This window comes from Balaenoptera borealis (genome assembly GCF_965194805.1).
Source record: "Balaenoptera borealis genome assembly, chromosome: 5".
Lineage (NCBI taxonomy): Eukaryota > Metazoa > Chordata > Mammalia > Artiodactyla > Balaenopteridae > Balaenoptera > Balaenoptera borealis.
The window spans coordinates 46,137,195-46,156,371 of NC_138862.1; the positions used below are offsets into that span (position 1 = coordinate 46,137,195).

The 19,177-nt window shown below is 38.5% G+C and overlaps 1 protein-coding gene across 5 annotated transcripts in view; it reads right to left on the reverse strand.

Annotated features, from left to right (window-relative positions):
- Positions 1-1,281: 1,281 nt before the first annotated feature.
- Positions 1,282-19,177, reverse strand: part of GABRR3 (gamma-aminobutyric acid type A receptor subunit rho3) — a 394,852-nt gene continuing 376,956 nt past the window's right edge. For all 5 annotated transcript variants that reach the window (XM_082392131.1, XM_082392132.1, XM_082392133.1 and 2 more), the window contains one exon: positions 1,282-15,899. In XM_082392131.1, coding sequence (XP_082248257.1) covers positions 15,597-15,899 — 303 coding nt within the window. In that variant the 3' untranslated portion in view covers positions 1,282-15,596. The remainder of the gene's footprint in view (positions 15,900-19,177) is intronic.

The following is a 19,177-nucleotide window of genomic DNA, read 5'->3' on the forward strand; positions in this document are numbered from 1 at the left end:
TGTGGCTGTAGAAGAAAAGAACAAAAGTAATTATTTGAGTAATTTCGGCCTAACACTCTCTCCTTTTGACTCATTATCAGGACTTTTGGGTGGGGAGGCTACAAGGAGTTGTCAGGGGATCAATTGCTCACCTCTGCTCTGGCCTGTGCGTTTCATAGCTCTGTAGACAGGCAAAGGGGTCACAGAGAAAGTCCTTATTTCATTCTGTTAAGATGATTGAAACCAGAAGCTCTTTCTGATGATCAAGGGACACATGAACAAATGGGAACAAAGTTTACCCTTACCCAACACTTGTCCAAACTAACAATAATCGCAGCCAGTAACGAATATTTCTAAAAATGAATGCATAAACTGTGATGAAATAATTTGTATAGGAGTATACCCAATGGGATTTTCACTTGAAATTTCAGTTAATGCCCAAAAACAAGAGACAATCATAATACTTTTGTTGAGCACCTACCGTTTTCCAGGCAGTTTTTAAAATTTGTACTCAAACTTACTAATCCATACAAAAATCTATGAGAAGGATGCTACAGTTATCCTCATTTTGCATGTGAGGAAAATGAGGCACCAAGAGACTAAGTTATTAGTCAAAGGTCACAGAGTACACCGGTCAGAATGGCCATCATCAAAAAATCTACAAACAATAAATGCTGGAGAGGGTGTGGAGAAAAGGGAACCCTCTTGCACTGTTGATGGGAATGTAAATTGATACAGCCACTATGGAGAACAGTATGGAGGTTCCTTAAAAAACTAAAAATAGAACTACTGTATGACCCAGCAATCCCACTACTGGACATAAACCCTGAGAAAACCATAATTCAAAAAGAGTCACATACCACAGTGTTCATTGCAGCTCTATTTACAATAGCCAGGACATGGAAGCAACCTAAGTGTCCATCGACAGGTGAATGGATAAAGAAGATGTGGCACATATATACAATGGAATATTACTCAGCCATAAAAAAGAAACGAAATTGAGTTATTTGTAGTGAGGTTGATGGACCTAGAGTCTGTCAGAGTGAAGTAAGTCAGAAAGAGAAAAACAAATACTGTACGCTAACACATATATATGGAATCTAAAAAAAAAAAAAAAGGTTCTGATGAACCTAGGGACAAGACAGGAATAAAGACACAGACGTAGAGAATGGACTTGAGGACATGGGGAGGGGGAAGGGTAAGCTGGGACGAAGTGAGAGAGTAGCATTGACTTTTATATACACTACCAAATGTAAAATAGATAGCTAGTGGGAAGCAGCTGCATAGCACAGGGAGATCAGCTGGGTGCTTTGCAACCACCTAGAGGGGTGGGATAGGGAGGGTGGGAGGGATATGCAAGAGGCAGGGGATATGGGGTTATATATATGCATATAGCTGATTCACTTTGTTATACAGCAGAAATTAACAACACTGTAAAGTAATTATACTCCAATAAAGATGTTTTAAAAAAAAAAAAAAAGGTAGAGGTAGAACCTAAGAACCTTCTAAGAGGTAGAACCAAGATTTTAATCTAGTCAGTCTGGCTTTAGAGCAGGCTTTCTTAACCTGGGCATTACTGACATTTGGGGCCAATAATTCTTTCTTGTATGGGGCTGACCTATGCATTGTAGCAGCATCCCCAGCGTCTACCCATTAGATGCCAGTAGCGCCCGCACCCAATTTGTGACAGCCTAAAATGTCTCTAGCCCCTCCGTAATTTCTCTGTGGGGAACTACTGTGTTAGTAGTAACCCCTACCCAGCTTTTAACCTCACACTATGCTGCAGTTACATTCTGCACTTCTCCAGAGGAGGTGCTCAACATTGCCCTATAGGACTCACTAAAATAGGTTCCATGACCATCACCCACATTCAGAGTATGTAAAGAGAAGACTGGAAATTGAAGGGCAATCTGTGGCAGTAGGGAATATATGGGAATAGAAGATCATCAGACTAGTGGAGATTGCTGTAGCATTTCTCTTCCTCCCCCAAGCCAAGTGACAGGGACTCCAGAGCCCAGCAGAGAGACTGGGGGCATCTGCAGAGGAGTACCTGACCTGCTGCTTGCTGAGCTGTGAACCTGTTGGTCTGTCCTGGGGCTGCTATCAAAGAAGAGCCCGGTGTAGTTACAAAGTTCTTGGATCCCTGAGACATGGCTGTGGGAGCTGGGGGAGGGTTTGTGGACAGACACAAGTGGCTGCTTCTTGCCGGGAGGATCCTGAAGGGGGCGGCACTCTGAGGCCTAAAGGCAGCATGAGGAAACTGCTCTATCACCCTTTGTCTTGCCAAGGACCCTTGAGTATCCTCTGGGTGGAGGGGGTGCTGAGGAAAGTATCAATACTTGGGCTTGGTCCATCGGGAGGTACCGTGCCAAAGAGAGTGACGTAGCAGGTGATGAAGGCCAAGCATTAGGAAGCAGTGGGGTCCACTGGCATGGACAGGAAAGGAGGTATGGGGCCGCAGGAGGTCAGTCAGAGATCTCAAGTTTAATTTTAATGCAGCCTAGTGTGTAGACCTCCAAAAGAACCTTCACCTGCATCCCTTGAAAGCTTCAACATTTGAACACCCGTTATCAAGGCCAGCTACATAATTGGTGGGCCTCAGTGTGAAATGTAAACGTGGAGCTCCTTGTTCCAAAGGTAGGGGAAAAGTGTCATTAAAGGTTCTAAGGTATAAAATGGTTCCTTTCTTTTGCAGCCTCTCTCTTCACTATGATGGCGGTGTTTTCAATTTGCTATTTAGTGTCACGCTCTAGGGAGCATAGGAATACTTGAAAGGTGAGTGCAGACATTCAGGAGCACTGGAGGGCCCTTCAGTGCCACTTGGACCCATGTATGCCCAGGAGCACCTGCCCCACAGGCTGTCGAGGTCCCCCACCTGCTAAACTCTGGTCCAGCACTGCTGTGCCCTGGCCAGGGGCAGAGAAACCAATCCCTGAGGCACTGGTCATGGCCCCAATCCACAGCAAACCAGCAAAGCTCAGGAGATTGCAACCTTCCACCCAGGGAACACTCCTCACCTGGGTTGGGGTAGTGAGAGCCTTGCTCTAGTCCAGTCACCTTCCAAACACACCAAGGTGCTACCTGCCCAGGGCGGTTACAGGGTGTGGGATGTGCCCCCCGACCCAACCCACCCTGCATCTGTGAGGCTTCGGACAGGGGCAGAGGGCAGCCGTGGGCTTCGGGCGGGGCAGGGAGAGGGGGCCAGGAAAGCGAGGTCCAGAACCCATCTCACAGGGAGGGAGGCAGAACTGCACAAAAGACTTCACTTGAAAAACAAATTCAGATGACATTATTAACAACTATAAGACAGCAACTGCAGAGCATTAAACTCCAAGGGTGAGGCCCTGTGTGAGGGCACTGACTGCACGCCCAGGAAGCAGACCCGACCTGCCAACCAGAGGACATCAGCAAACTAAGCTAAAATCCATGTCATTTCAGTAGAAGATCTGCCAACTCTTTCCCTAATCCTCCCCATCCATTCGTTGCCCCTAAACCTGGTGGAATGGAGGAGGGTGGGAGAGAGGTGTGTATTAAAGAGTAGACTCTACGTTCTTCCTTGGGCCGTTTCCTCAGTTCAGGGTGCAGGCCTGAGCTGGGAGAAGGGAAAACAGACTTGAATCAGTCTAGGCATTATAACTGAAAATTATTATCATTGTTATCAAAGTGAGTATTTTGTATGTATGTATGTGCTTGTTGATTGATTGATAATTCAAAGTATCCAAAAAGCAATGGGATTCACCTGAGAAGTCAGCAAGGGGCAGAGAAGGAATAGCTAATAAAGCATGTTTGACAATAATTGATGAAAAATACAGCCATTTTCTACCTGTACCTCCAACAAGTTCCAACTGTTTCACGTAAAACTATGGTTCAGGAAGAAATATGATAAATGGGTAACCAAGTAGAACTCACTGGAAATTCTCCACCAGTAAATTCACTGCATAAAAGGGATAAGTGATAAGGTCATGAGAGAGTAATTTGAAATGGGTTATTTGTGTCAAGATGGCATATTGATTACTTAGTGACCAACATGCAATTTAATTGCTCTGATTGCCCAAAGACACACCATCTTTTGTACAAATGAGCAATAGTCGTCTGATTGCATTAATCTAGACCAGGATATTATCCAAAATAATCAAAGTAATTAATTCTACATTCAAATCCAAATCTTTCTTCAAGATATATGGGACTTTAAGGAGTTTGTTTTGTGGCTCCATCACATTTTTAGCTACCACCTTGGTCTTTTCCTTTGCCTTATTTTTCTCTCCTACTTTAAATTCCTATTATCTTTATAAGTCGTATTAAATTATTTGAGCTCATTTTCACAAAGCTTTCTCTTTCTTTTCTGTCTACCTGAATTGCGTATTTATTTAAAAGCTGTTTATCAGGTCCCAAGTGAGCCTCCTTTCACCTTGATTCGCCATTTAATTTAAATATGACCTCATCCAAGGTACAACCTAATTAACAAAAGATATTTTAAGCTATTTTGGGGTGGTGTGATAGCTCTAAAAATGTATTTGATGAGTGGGTTTATGTTTATAACACTTCTTTACAGTGCAAAATGCTTGAAACACCTGCATTAATGTTCTCTGAAGAAGTAAGAGAAGAAACGAATATGGGTGCAACATATCCATCCTTCGGATGCCTTGTTCAAATAGTCTGCTTGGAAATATTAGAACTTATATGTCACTTTTAAAGGACACAGTCTTGTACATCAAACCTCAGAAAGTCTTATTACTTCACACTAGCTTTAAAAGTAGTTGGTAATGACACTGTAACTTCATCTATTGATACTTTTGATTGCCTAAGGCAAGAAGTGATCAACTAGCAGCACAATTTTGTAGAAAGCCTTTGAAGCGTTCTTGTATAAATAAGTTTCTATAATGAATTATATTGATCCTAGGTTTAAAAGTAATAGTTCATCCTTCATATGACCTAACTGATAATAAAACATAGTTCAGTTTTTCCTACAACAAATTAAGTATCTATATATTGAAAAGAAAACTATGGTAATTTTTCCCAATGACCGTGAAATCTGTCGTCACTTGGCCCCATCATTGACCAAAAAGCATTATGATTCAGCAGTGGATTAAAATGGAAGAACAACTGACAATGTTGAACTTTTTCTGAAGCCCCAGTGTTCATGGAAAGCACAGCAAAGGTTGAAAAATCCCCCCACCATTTTGTTTTCTGAGAAATGGCCATTTTGCTCTCATATATTCTGAGATAAGACCCACCACTACCCTTCCTCAGTGGATCTGACTCCCATGTTTAATCTACCTCTTCGGGTTTCTCAGTCCCCTTCCTTTACTTTGAGATGTTCCTAATTATGAACATCCTTCCTGTTGCAATAGGCTGAAAAAATCATCTCCTTAATTATCCCATGCATTTTGTCTTTCATAACTTCTTTTTTTAATTTAATTTAATTTATTTTTGGCTGTGTTGGGTCTTCGTTGCTGCGCGTGGGCTTTCTCTAGTTGCGGCGAGCGGGGGCTACTCTTCCTTGCGGTGCGCAGACTTCTCATTGCGGTGGCTTCTCTTGTTGCGGAGCACCGGGCTCTAGGCTCGTGGGCTCTAGAGCGCAGGCTCAGTAGTTGTGGCACACAGGCTTAGTTGCTCCACGGTATGTGGGATCTTCCCGGACCAGGGCTCGAACCCATGTCCCCTGCAATGGTAGGCAGATTCTTAACCACTGTGCCACGAGGGAAGCCCCATAACTTCTTTACAAGAGGAAAAAAAAAAGTGTTCAAGTTCTTCATTAAATCTTGGGAAGTCAAATTGCAGTTGGAAAGTGATATGACTTTGAAATTAGGCAGGACTTTAAATTTGATCGAGTGTTTTAAAACGATGTTTACAAGGGAAGAGTGGATGCCTCCATTCACAAATGAGGTAGTTGGAGTGTAACACTGACTGCTTTGCCTAAGGCCCTGCCAGGAAATAACAGTAGCACCAGGTATAGAATTGTAGTTGAAATAGCAATTTCCTTACCACCGCTTTCTCTTGCTTCTTTAAGGATGTTACTTAATTTCATTGGAATTTTGACCTTCAGTATGGTAACAGAATTAGATATAATTATTTTCCTCATTAATCTTCATGTTAAAAAATTGTATGTATATATATGTGTGTGCATGTGTGTGATTTGAACAGGCTTATGAGTGGTACAAAATAAAATGAGACCTTACACATTAAAACTAACCCACCTGCAAGGATTAAGACAATGTAACCATAAATTATGATTTTGTAGCAACTCATATGCAACTATTTACAATCTCAGTTATTCTTCTACTTACAAAGATGGTTTGTGGTGGGGATAACCGTCATGCAAGGAAGCAGGATTTCAACAAATAGGACTGCTTTAATATAAGCATTTTATACAATGCTGAAACATCTTTTATATAAAAGGAATGCCAGTGGATATATATTCATATATATACATATATGAAGGCTCTGCTTTGGGGGGAAAATGAACTAAAAATTAAAAAGTTCCTTTAGTTACAGTAATCAATACTCCAGAGCTTCTGGACAAATAGGTGAGTCTGACATGGCAGATTCTAGTAGCAAATAGGGATTCTTATAAAGACAATAAATGCTGAAATTTGGATAGGGCTAGAAATTTCATTTGTTTCTAAAATAATTTCACTTCTAAATATTCTTTATGTTACTAACTGCAACCCATTATAACGGCACACAATGGGAAATAAAACAAATGTCCCACAGGAGGAGATGGGTTAAGTAAACCACGGTGCACTCATTCAGTGGGCTGCTCTGCACGTATAAAAATTAGTTTGCAGGAAAAAATGGCATAGTTGTCTATGGAAAAAAAATAAACAAATTGAAAAAAATATTGTTTATGGTCCAAGGAGGAAAATCTGGCTACAAATGGTACAGTTTAGACACATTTTCAAGTAGAATATATGTTCAATAAGTCAGGGGGTGTTCATCTTCAGTTACTGTATCCCCAGCAGTGTTTGGTATGACATAAGGGTTTACATTAATAAATGAAGATATATACAAAATGATTTCATTAGAAAAATATATGTTATGCATAGAAAAACTCTAAGAATATTCATTAAAATGTGAACTATTTGAGTGTTGTTTTTTTTTTTTGCCAACTGGTATTTTTAATTTTTATAATGAAATTGTATTTCTTTTGTAATCAGAACAAAAACAATAAACTTAAGTTAAAATATATCTTTTCATAGGTTTTTCAGAGCAGTCCTGATAAAATAGCCCATTTCTATATTTAGGCAGTTTATAGAGCTGGCTGGCTCTTTCTTAATCTTGGAGAGCAACCTATTTTCTGAAATCTTCACATTTTATCCAAGCTTATCCCTCAGTGAACAATCACACACAGTCTGTTCCAGATTGTAATCAGTAAATGAAGTGAAAATCACAATGAGATAACTATTATATGCTGTCTGTCACTCACAGATTTCCCAGGTAGCTGTGATTTCATTCTTCATGAAATAAGAAGCAAACCAGGAACGTTGTTGCTCCCCAGCAGAAACAAAGCTCACAGGAACAGTTCTGTCCTCACCATCTTCAACAAGCCACCGATTTGTGAAGAAAGTGAGCTAAAATCCTAGGAGCTTATTGTGAACGCTCTAATTAATGCTCTTGAGCAGTAAATATATTTTAGACATTTATTACTGAAGAATGCAATGACTGTGTTTCTAGACATTAACAAAAGTTACGTTTGCTTGGCCAACAATTGTGCATTAATGCCCCTCAAGAGGAATGCCAAGTGTATGTGTCCTGTGATAGAGAGCCATTTTTCTGGGCTAGATTGCCAAATGTATACAATGATGCATTTAAAATTGTGCAATGAATATGCCCAACGGAAGTGTTAGCTGTCCTGAACGTTATAGATCAAATGGAAGAAAGAAAGCAATGTCTGAAAAACCGGAGACTCAGAAGAAGGGAATTGTGCAGATTTATTCTGTTCATTTGCAGATTTGTCTTTTTTTTTTTTTTGCATCGATTATATACAGAGTATATCAGAAGTAGAAATGTTAATCCAACTGTAGTATTTTGCTTAAATAATAGCTACAAATTCCCAAAGAACCACATAGGATATTAATCTGTTCTAGATTTTGAAAATATAATCCTAGAAAATTTTACCCCCTTTAAGTCAAGCTTAAAAACTATTAAATGAATACTTATAAATTATATTTATGGTTTTTCCAATTAAACAGAGAAAGTTTTAAAATAAATTATATTAGCTCAATTTTGGACAGTTTCCTAGAAAAATATAATCCTTGGAAAGTTTTGAAAGAACTGAAAAAGTTGTATTAAGAAAATAGAATGAAGTATCCCAGAATTAGCCTGCCCATGAGGGAAGTCATAATAGAGAAAGAATTTGCCTTTAAATCTTTTGCACCCAAGAGGAAAATAAGTTTCTAGAACAGTATGTTATTCACAATAGAGAACCGAAACCAATGTTATTGGTAAACAAGCAGGACGTTATTTGTCTCTTCACCTGGCATGAAATAATTCAAATCATTTTAGTTCACTTTATGGTAAAATAAATGGCAAGACACTGAAAGTAATACACCGTTTAATTTATTTCCCTTAATTCAATCCCAGAAATCAAAATAGGATGGGAAATATTTCATACTTCCTATCAAGAACTTATCTGTAAATGGAATCTTTTTCACAAATACTCAACACAAAAGCATGCAAACTGTCAATCTACAAAATGAATGCTGATCATTGGAGGTTTTTCTACTTACCAAACATTTATTTAATACCCACTTGACCTGATTTACTTGGTTCAACCAAAGTTACTAAAGATTGCTACGGGATACATAAATTTCATTCAATTTTTTCACTCAATACCAAGTCTGGAAGCATCTTCAGTTGCTTTTAAATTGAGAGTCCACATCCCTTCATGGATGTTTTTTCCCTTCTTTTGATATCCCCTTTTCAGAACCCAGGTAGTGTAGTGTATATACCTCTATTTTAACATCCATTACATTTATTATTTATTGTAGCTGCCATTTCACTGTTCCTACTATGCTGTGCACTCACTGATGGCAGGAATGTCATTTTGTATTCATTTTTTAGTACATAACACCTAATAAAAAACCTAGTACATGTAGGAGGTCAATAAACATTTGGTGAACAAAGATAACTAATTAAATACCTCCAAAAAGCTATGAAAGCTATAACTACAAGATGCTATTATTGAAGATTAATGTATTAATTTAACATTAGGATGGGAAGACTGAGTGATGTTTAGATTTTTTGTCCCCCTTTGGTGTCTATAACATATGAAACTTAATAGTAAAATAAGATGAAAGAATTGATTGGAGATAGAAGAAGGAGGCTCTTCATGGGAATCTCAGCTGTGTGAGTGACCATGGTGCCACCTTGATGCTGATATTCTACCTCAGAGGGATTCAGCACTGTTAGGTAATCTAGCACTAAGGAACAGACTCTCCTGGAATTACTGTGATAGTCCAGCTTTATTCCTCAGTTAAATGCAGACAATTTACATTTAGAAAGCAAGGAGAATCTAGATGAAGCAGTTACAAAGCCCTTCCCTATGGAAACTGTTTTTCCATAGTATGCATGCCTGTGACTCTTTTTTTTTTTTTTAAATATCTTTGAGTATAATTGCTTTACAATGCTGTGTTAGTTTCTGCTGTATAACAAAGTGAATCAGTTATATGTATACATATATCCCCATATCCCCTCCCTCGTGAGCCTCCCTCCCACTCTCCCTATCCCACCCATCTAGGTGATCACAAAGCACTGAGCTGATCTCCCTGTGCTGTGTAGCAGCTTCCCACTAGCTATTTATTTTACATTTGGTAGTGTACATATGTCAATGCTACTCTCTCACTTTGTCCCAGCTTACACTTCCCCCTCCCCATGTCCTCAAGTCCATTCCCTAGTAGGTTTGCGTCTATATTCCCGTCCTGCCCCTAGGTTCTTCATGACCACTTTTTTTTTTTTTAGATTCCATATATATGTGTTAGCATATGGTATTTGTTTTTCTCTTTCTGACTTACTTCACTCTGTATGACAGACTCTAGGTCCATCCACCTCACTACAAATAACTCAATTTCGTTTCTTTTTATGGCTGAGTAATATTCCATTGTATATGTGTGCCACATCTTCTTTATCCATTCATCTGTTGATGGACACTTAGGTTGCTTCCATGTCCTGGCTATTGTAAATAGAGCTGCAGTGAACATTGTGGTACGTGACTCTTTTTGAATTATGGTTTTCTCAGGGTATATGCCCAGTAGTGGGATTGCTGGGTTGTATGGTAGTTCTATTTTTAGTTTTTTAAGGAACCTCCATACTGTTCTCCATAGTGGCTGTATCAATTTATATTCCCACCAACAGTGCAAGAGGGTTCCCTTTTCCCAACACCCTCTCCAGCATTTATTGTTTGTAGATTTTTTGACGATGGCCACTCTGACCGGTGTGAGGTGATACCATATTGTAGTTTTGATTTGCATTTCTCTAATGATTAGTGATGTTGAGCACCATTTCATGTGTTTGTTGGCAATCTGTATATCTTCTTTGGAGAAATGTCTGCTTAGATCTTCTGCCCATTTTTGGATTGGGTTGTTTGTTTTTTTGATATTGAGCTGCATGCACTGCTTGTATATTTTGGACATTAATCCTTTGTCAGTTGCTTCGTTTGCAAATACTTTCTCCCATTCTGAGGGTTATCTTTTCATCTTGTTTATGGTTTCCTTTCCTGTGCAAAAGATTTTAAGTTTCATTAGGTCCCATTTGTTTGTTTTTGTTTCCATTTCTCTAGGAGATGGGTCAAAAAGGATATTGCTGTGATTTATATCATAAAGTGTTCTTCCTATGTTTTCCTCTAAGAGTTTTATAGTGTCTGGCCTTACATTTAGGTCTTTAATCCATTTTGAGTTTATTTTTGTGTATGGTGTTAGGGAGTGTTCTAATTTCATTCTTTTACATGTAGCTGTCCAGTTTTCCCAGCACCACTTATTGAAGAGGCTGTATTTTCTCCATTGTACATTCTTGCCTCCTTTATCAAAGATAAGGTGACCATATATGCGTGGGTTTATCTCTGGGCCTTCTATCCTGTTCCATTGATCTATATTTCTGCTTTTGTGCCAGGACCATACTGTCTTGATTACTGTAGCTTTGTAGTATAGTCTGAAGTCCGGGAGCTGATTCCTCCAACTCCTTTTTTCTTTCTCAAGATTGCTTTGGCTATTCGGGGTCTTTTGAGTTTCCATACAAATTGTGAAATTTTTTGTTCTAGTTCTGTGAAAAATGCCATTGGTAGTTTGATAGGGATTGCATTGAATCTGTAGATTGCTTTGGGTAGTATGGTCATTTTCACAATGTTGACTCTTCCAATCCAAGAACATGGTGTATCTCTCCATCTGTTTATATCATCTTTAATTTCTTTCATCAGTGTCTTATAGTTTTCTGCATACAGGTCTTTTTTCTCCTTAGGTAGAATTATTCCTAGGTATTTTCTTCTTTTTTTGCAATGGTAAATGGGAGTGTTTCCTTTATTTCTCTTACAGATTTTTCATCATTAGTGTATAGGAATGCAAGAGATTTCTGTGCATTAATTTTGTATCATGCTTCTTTGCCAAATTCATTGATTAGCTCTAGTAGTTTTCTGGAAACATCTTTAGGATTATCTATGTATAGTATCATGTCATCTGCAAACAGTGACAGTTTTACTTCTTCTTTTCCGATTTGGATTCCTTTTATTTCTTTTTCTTCTCTGATTGTAGTGGCTACAACTTCCAAAACTATGTTGAATAATAGTGGTGAGAGTGGGCACCCTTGTCTTGTTCCTGATTTTAGAAGAAATGGTTTCAGTTTTTTACCATGGAGAATGCTGTTGGCTGTGGGTTTGTCATATACGGCCTTTATTATGTTAAGTTCCCTCTATGACTACTTTCTGGAGGGTTTTTATAATAAATGGGTGTTGAATTTTGTCAAAAGCTTTTTCTGCATCTACTGAGATGATCAAATGGTTTTTATCCTTCAGTTTGTTAATGTGGTGTATCACATTGATTGATTTGAGTATATTGAAGAATCCTTGCATTCCTGGGATAAACCCCACTTGATCATGGTGTATGATCCTTCTAATGTGCTTTTGGATTCTGTTTGCTAGTATTTTGTAGAGGATTTTTGCATCTATGTTCATCAGTGATATTGGTTTGTAGTTTTCTTTTTTTGTGACACCTTTGTCTGGTTTTGGTATCAGGGTGATGCTGGCCTCGTCAAATGAGTTTGGAAGTGTTCCTCCCTCTGCTATATTTTGGAAGAATTTGAGAAGGATAGGTGTTAGCTCTTCTCTAAATGTTTGATAGAATTCACCTGTGAAGCCATCTGGTCCTGGGTTTTTGATGGTTGGAAGATTTTTAATCACAGTTTTAATTTCAGTGCTTGTGATTGGTCTGTTTATATATTCTATTTCTTCCTGGTTCAGCCTTGGAAGGTTGTGCTTTTCTAAGAATTTGTCCAATTCTTCCAGGTTGTCCATTTTATTGGCATAGAGTTGCTTGCAGTAATCCCTCATGATTCTTTGTATTTCTGCAGGGTCAGTTGTTATTTCTGCTTTTTCATTTCTAATTCTTTGATTTGAGTCTTCTCCTTTTTTTCTTTATTAGTCTGGCTAGTGGTTTATCAATTTTGTTTATCTTCTCAAAGAACCAGCTTTTAGTTTTATTGATCTTTGCTATCATTTCCTTTGTTTCTTTTTCACTTATTTCTGATCTGATCTTTATGATTTCTTTCCTTCTTCTAACTTTGGAGTTTTTTTTGTTCTTCTTTCTCTAATTGTTTTAGATGTAAGGTTAGATTGTTTATTTGAGATGTTTCTTGTTTCTTGAGGTAGGATTGTATTGCTATAAACTTCCCTCTTAGAAATGCTTTTGCTGCATCCCATAGGTCATTGTGTCTTCATTGTCATTTGTTTCTAGGTAGCTTTTGATTTCCTCTTTGATTTCTTCAGTGATCTCTTGGTTATTTAGTAGCGTATCCTTTAGCCTCCATATGTTTGTATTTTTCACAGATTTTTTCCTGTAATTGATATCTAGTCTCATAGCGGTGTGGTTGGGAAAGATACTTGATACGATTTCAATTTTCTTAAATTTACCAGGGCTTGATTTATGACCCAAGATATGATCTATCCTGGAGAATGTTCAATGAGCACTTGAGAAGAAAGTGTATTCTGTTGTTTTTGGATGGAATGTCCTATAAATATCAATTAATTCCATCTTGCTTAATGTATCATTTTAACCTTGTGTTTCCTTATTTATTTTCATTTTGGATGATCTGTCCATTGGTGAAAGCGGGGTGTTAAAGTCCCTTAATATTATTGTGTTACTGTCGATTTCTCCTTTTATGGCCGTTAGCATTTGCCTTACGTATTGAGGTGCTCCTATGCTGGGTGCATAAATATTTACAATTGTTATATCTACTTCTTGGATTGATCCCTTGATCGTTATGTAGTATCCTTCTTTGTCTCTTATAACAGTCTTTATTTTAAAGTCTATTTTGTCTGATATGAGAATTGCTATTCCAGCTTTCTTTTGATTTCCATTTGCATGGAATATCTTTTTCCAGCCCCTCACTTTCAGTCTCTATGTGTCCCTAGGTCTGAAGTGGGTCTCTTGTAGACAGCATATATATGGGTCTTGTTTTTGTATTCATTCAGCCAGTCTGTGTCTTTTGGTTGGAGCATTTAATCCATTTACATTTAAGGTAATTATCGATATATATGTTCCTATTACCATTTTCTTAATTGTTTTGGGTTTGTTTTTGTAGGTCTTTTCTTTCTCTTGTGTTTCCTGCCTAGAGAAGTTCCTTTAGCATTTGCTGTAAAGCTGGTTTGGTGGTGCTGAGTTCTCTTAACCTTTGCTTGTCTGTAAAGGTTTTAATTTCTCTTTGAATCGGAATGAGATCCTTGCTGGGTAGAGTAATCTTGGTTGTAGGTTTTTCCCTTTCATCACTTTAAATATTTCCTGCCACTCCCTTCTGGCTTGTAGAGTTTCTGCTGAAAGATCAGTTGTTAACCTTATGAGGATTCTCTTGTATATTATTTGTTGCTTTTCCCTTGCTGCTTTTAATATTTTTTCTTTGTATTTAATTTTTGATAGTTTGATTATTATGTGTCTTGGCGTGTTTCTCCTTGGATTTATCCTATATGGGACTTTCTGCATTTCCTGGACTTGATCGACTATTTCCTTTCCCATGTTAGGGAAGTTTTCAACTAAAATCTCTTCAAATATTTTCTCAGACCCTTTCTTTTTCTTTTCTTCTTCTAGGACCCCTATAATTCGAATGTTGGTGCAATTAATGTTGTCCCAGAGGTCCCTGAGACTGTCCTCAATTCTTTTCATTTTTTTTCTTTATTCTGCTCTGCAGTAGTTATTTCCAGTATTTTATCTTCCAGGTCACTTATCCGTTCTTCTGGCTCGGTTATTCTGTTTTTGATTCCTTCTAGAGAATTTTTAATTGCATTTATTGTGTTGTTCATCATTGTTTGTTTGCTCTTTAGTCCTTCTAGGTCTTCTTTAAAACTTTCTTGTATTTTCTCCATTCTATTTCCAAGATTTTGGATCATCTTTACTATCATTACTCTGACTTCTTTTTCAGGTAGACTGCCTATTTCCTCTTCATTTGTTTGGTCTGGTGGGTTTTTACCTTGCTCCTTTATCTGCTGCATATTTCTCTGTCTTCCCATTTTGCTTAATTTCTGTGTTTGGGGTCTCCTTTTCACAGGCTGCAGGTTCGTAGTTCCCGTTGTTTTTGGTGTCTGCCCCCAGTGGGTAAGGTTGGTTCAGTGTGTTGTGTAGGCTTCCTGGTGGAGGGGACTGGTGCCTGTGTTCTGGTAGGTGGGGCTGCATCCGGTTCTGTGTTTTGGGATGTCTGTGAACTTAGTATGATTTTAGGCAGCCTCTCTGCTAATGGGTGGGGTTGTGTTCCTGTCTTGCTAGTTGTTTGGCATGGGGCATCCAACACTGGAGCTTGCTGGCCGTTGAGTGGAGCTGGGTCTTAGCGTTGAGATGGAGATCTCTGGGAGAGCTCCCACTGGTTGATTTTACATGGGGCCGGGAGGTCTCTTGTGGTCGAGTGTCCTGAACTCGGCTCTCCCACCTCAGAGGCTCAGGCCTGATACCAGGCTGGAGCACCAAGACCCTGTCAGCCACACGACTTCTGAAATATAGTCATGTTCTCCATTTAATTTGCAGCTCCTTGTAGAAAAATGATCAGCCAACAATAAAGACTGCATCTGGGCAGCGCTCTCTGTCTCCGTCTGTCTCTCTGACTCACTTTCTCTCTCTCTCTGTATACAGTCCAGATGTCTCAGTAACCCCTTACTATCGCAAGGCTGTGTCCTTAAGGCAGCTTCTGGCATGGGGGAGGCAAGCAGAATGCCGACTCTCATTGATGGAGCCAAATTCTCCTAAGACCTTAAACTCTTTCCTAGATGTGAATCAGTTAACTTTCAAATCTTATTTGGGCCAGGAGAAGTGACTGGCTGACTCCAGTGTAGTCTAGTACCATCCAATTTATTGTTAAGAGTTGGTGGTTTTTATTGTTGTTTTTAACATAATCTGACTCCAAAACAAATTTTATCAACTGGGATTTCCTCTTCACACGTAAATACTCCAGTAAAACAAATTAAATGTAATGTACACAATGGGAAATAAAATCCTTGAATAGGTGTCAATGACATGGTTGCTCTCCAGAATGATTCTACCAACCTGCCCTCCTAGCGATTTTCTTCTCTTTATCCGAGGTGAATCTGTGCTGAGGTTGCCTGTGCATCTTTCTTGCATGGAGTCCTCTTCTGAGTATAGAGAAAAGGAAGTCTGGTCCGTGTCAGTTGTACTGTCATGGTAACAACCATCGAAGGCCATGGCTTGAGCTGCATCAATACTGTACATTCCAGAAATCTGACAAAAAGACTTTTGTTAGTTAGTCATGAATATGGTTTTAGGAGTTGGAATTACAGTAAAAATCTAAACAATCAGATTTTAAAAATAGTTTTAATAAATACTAGAATGTTTGCTTATTTTAAAGAATAGAATTCTGGTTTTGCTTCTGGTGTCTGATTAAAAGTCATTTTCATAATAAATGGAAAACATCATCTTAGACATCCATTTTTAATAGGGATTTAGAAAGAGAGATATTTGAGCATTATACAAATAAATGTATCACAACTATAATTGTCAATGTTTTCTAATTTAGTCCAGGCCTGACAGACTGTTACACTCAATGTTTTTTTCCACAAAAGGGAACATTGTTTCAAGTTTTCCTCTTTGTTTCTGAGTAGTATGAATTGTTTGCCCTAAGTCTGTGAGTTGAAATTGAATATGATTTATCAGAAGAGCAATATAAGCCAATTGGACTTGTTTTTCAATGTATTTTTCCTCTTTAGAGAAAACATGCCTAATCAGTGTGGGGTTTTTGCCCCAAAACAGAACAATATCATCTGGTGATCCATTTTTGCTTGAATTTGGGGTGGAGATAGGGAATGATTTTAGCTGCCCTTTTAAAATGCAAATTGACCAAGCCTTCCCACTTTTGCTGAAAAGTACCTTTAAATGATACTAACATAGCTCAATTAAACAACTTGAAATTGGTGTATTTTTTTGAAGGAGTGAGTTATCAATGCTTTCTGGCTCCATTGCTTGACTGAATCTAAACCATTGTTTTTCTTTAAGGTTTTACTCTGCGGGAGATAGTGGTTCTCCCTGATACAGAGCTGTGTCTAGGAAGCAGCTGTTACTAATTGCTTTCTGAGAAAACAAAATTTCTTTTTGATCTCTAGGGAAGTTAAAAAAGGAACAAATATGGACAGGCTACTACTGGATGAAAGTATTCATAGTTCAAGTTGGAGGCTGCAGAGTAAATTCTGCCAAAACATGTATTTGGTTCAATACTGACTCAAAAACCTAATATTTTACTGAATTCAAGAGACATAAGGACTATTTTGTGCAGTCAGTAAACTAACCAGGGACCATACTCGAATTATGTTGTCCCTTTTAGTTTTAGTTGTAGAAACTTTTCATAGTAAAATGAAAATGGGTAAAATAAACATGAAACAACATTGAGACTGAATTACTAACCAATAGCCAATAATAACACTAATAATATATCCAACTCTGGATCTGAGGATAGAATAACTATGTACTGTCTCCTTGGTTTTGCTAGCCCCTCAGAACACTGCTGAGTCATCCCACTGGACATCCACACTTTTAACAAAAATGTCATTAGTATGTTAAAAAAGACATAATCTTCTTTGAAAAGCAATGGTACCATTTTCTTTCTCCATTATGATAATTTAGATCTATAAAATTGGTTAAACTTTGCAGTGCACAATTTACTGTAGGCTGCTAATGTCCACAAGTTTGTAAGTTGGTTGTTCCAATAGAAACAGTTTTAGAACTGGTCTTTAATTTTTCACTCCAGCTTACAAATAAGTACAAAGCTAAGGCATATTATATCTAAAGTATAGATCTGATGGTTTTAGACTGAGTTCTAAGTCCTAGAATTAGGAGAACATTTGGATGAAGAATAAGAAAGAAAATAGCTTCCTTTCTCCTTTCTGGGCAATGGTCAATGCTAGGGACAAATTTTCCATGGACCTTGCTATTCTCACATCTCTTGGTATCTGGGGGTGGTTGGGACAGGTGTGTGATGGTGGTGATGGTGGTGTTGGGAGGAAATGAGCTTTGCTTAACTTCATGATTTCATAGGGAGGAACTCCATAGCCTAACATTCCTGGTCTTTCTCATCATCCCTCAATCACTCTACCCTAGGGGTTTGGAAGAAGGAACTGGCACGTGTGGTTTTAGCCCTTTTGGCGTCACTTTAGGATCTGCATTGGTGTCCAGGTTCGTTTTCTGCAATGAGGTATAGGAGACTGTCCTCACAGAGGAATCCTGAATTGTCTAGTTTCGCCAGTGACCAAGAGAGTAAGTACACTGAATACAGCGATGAAATATTAGTGGGACACCCTGCTCACAGATCTAAGGCAATTTCTCCAAACTGCTTTACCAATAACAAAGGTAACATTATCACATCCATCAGTCTGGCTCCTACATCTCTCTCTCTCTCAAACTGGTTTCCCAACTCACATACAGAGGGGAGAGGTATCATTGATTAGCCCCCAAACCTACAGACATATCTTTCTTCCCTGCATCTCACCAGAGCATCCCACCCCTTTAAAGATCTCTCATCTCAAACAGCCTGTCCCCACTATCCCTATCAAAACTGCTACTCCTTCAGAGCATATGCTCTGGGCACTAATCACAATAAGAACATAACATTTGTGTAGCACTTTATAGTATGCAAAAATGTTAAATGCGTTTATTATATCATTTGATTTTCACAACAGCTCTGTGAGGTAATAGGGAAGAAATTCCACTATTTTGCAAATGCAGAATGAGGTTTAGGAGACAGCCTGGCACACAGAGCTAGGATATTAGGTTTGGCATCACTTCTGATGCTCTTTCATTTGTACCACAAACATATGAAGGGCAAGTAGGACATTTCTTTGAGATAATTGCACCTTTGAAGGAGAATGCATAGAATGGTGGTTTCCAGAGGTTGGGAGGAGGGGGAAATGGGGAGTCGTTTAATGGGTACAGAGTTTCAATCTTGCAAGGTGAACACTTTCTGGAGATTGGTTGTATGGCAATGTGTATACTCTTAATACTATGAAACTGTACACTTAAAAACAATTAAGACGGCAAGTTCTATGTTATGTATATTTTACTACAATTGAAAATAAAACATAATTTTTAAAGTGAACAATGCTTATTAATTCAAAAGAATATCTTCTGGGGTACACAGAAGATTGTGAACAACCCGATCAAGTGAAAAAAACATGCAGGTAGTGTGAGCACATGTGTTTTGTGGTGGGGTGGGTGGAGGTGAGGAGTCAAAGGACTCCGTAGAGGCGGCCGAAATTACTACAGTGCCTCTGTCTTGGGTTCACCACTCCCCACATGAAAACAAAACAAAACAAAATAAAGCAAGAACAAAATTCTTCTCGTCATCACACATTTCTCTCTTTCACTTCACAGCTTATATCTAATCATTGCTATTCACGGTGTGGCTATGGATTGGCAACAGCCGGGGCTTAGAAATGCAGACCCTCAGCTCCCACCCCAGACCTACTGAACGAAAATCTTAACAAATCCCAGGTGATGCGTACATGCCGATT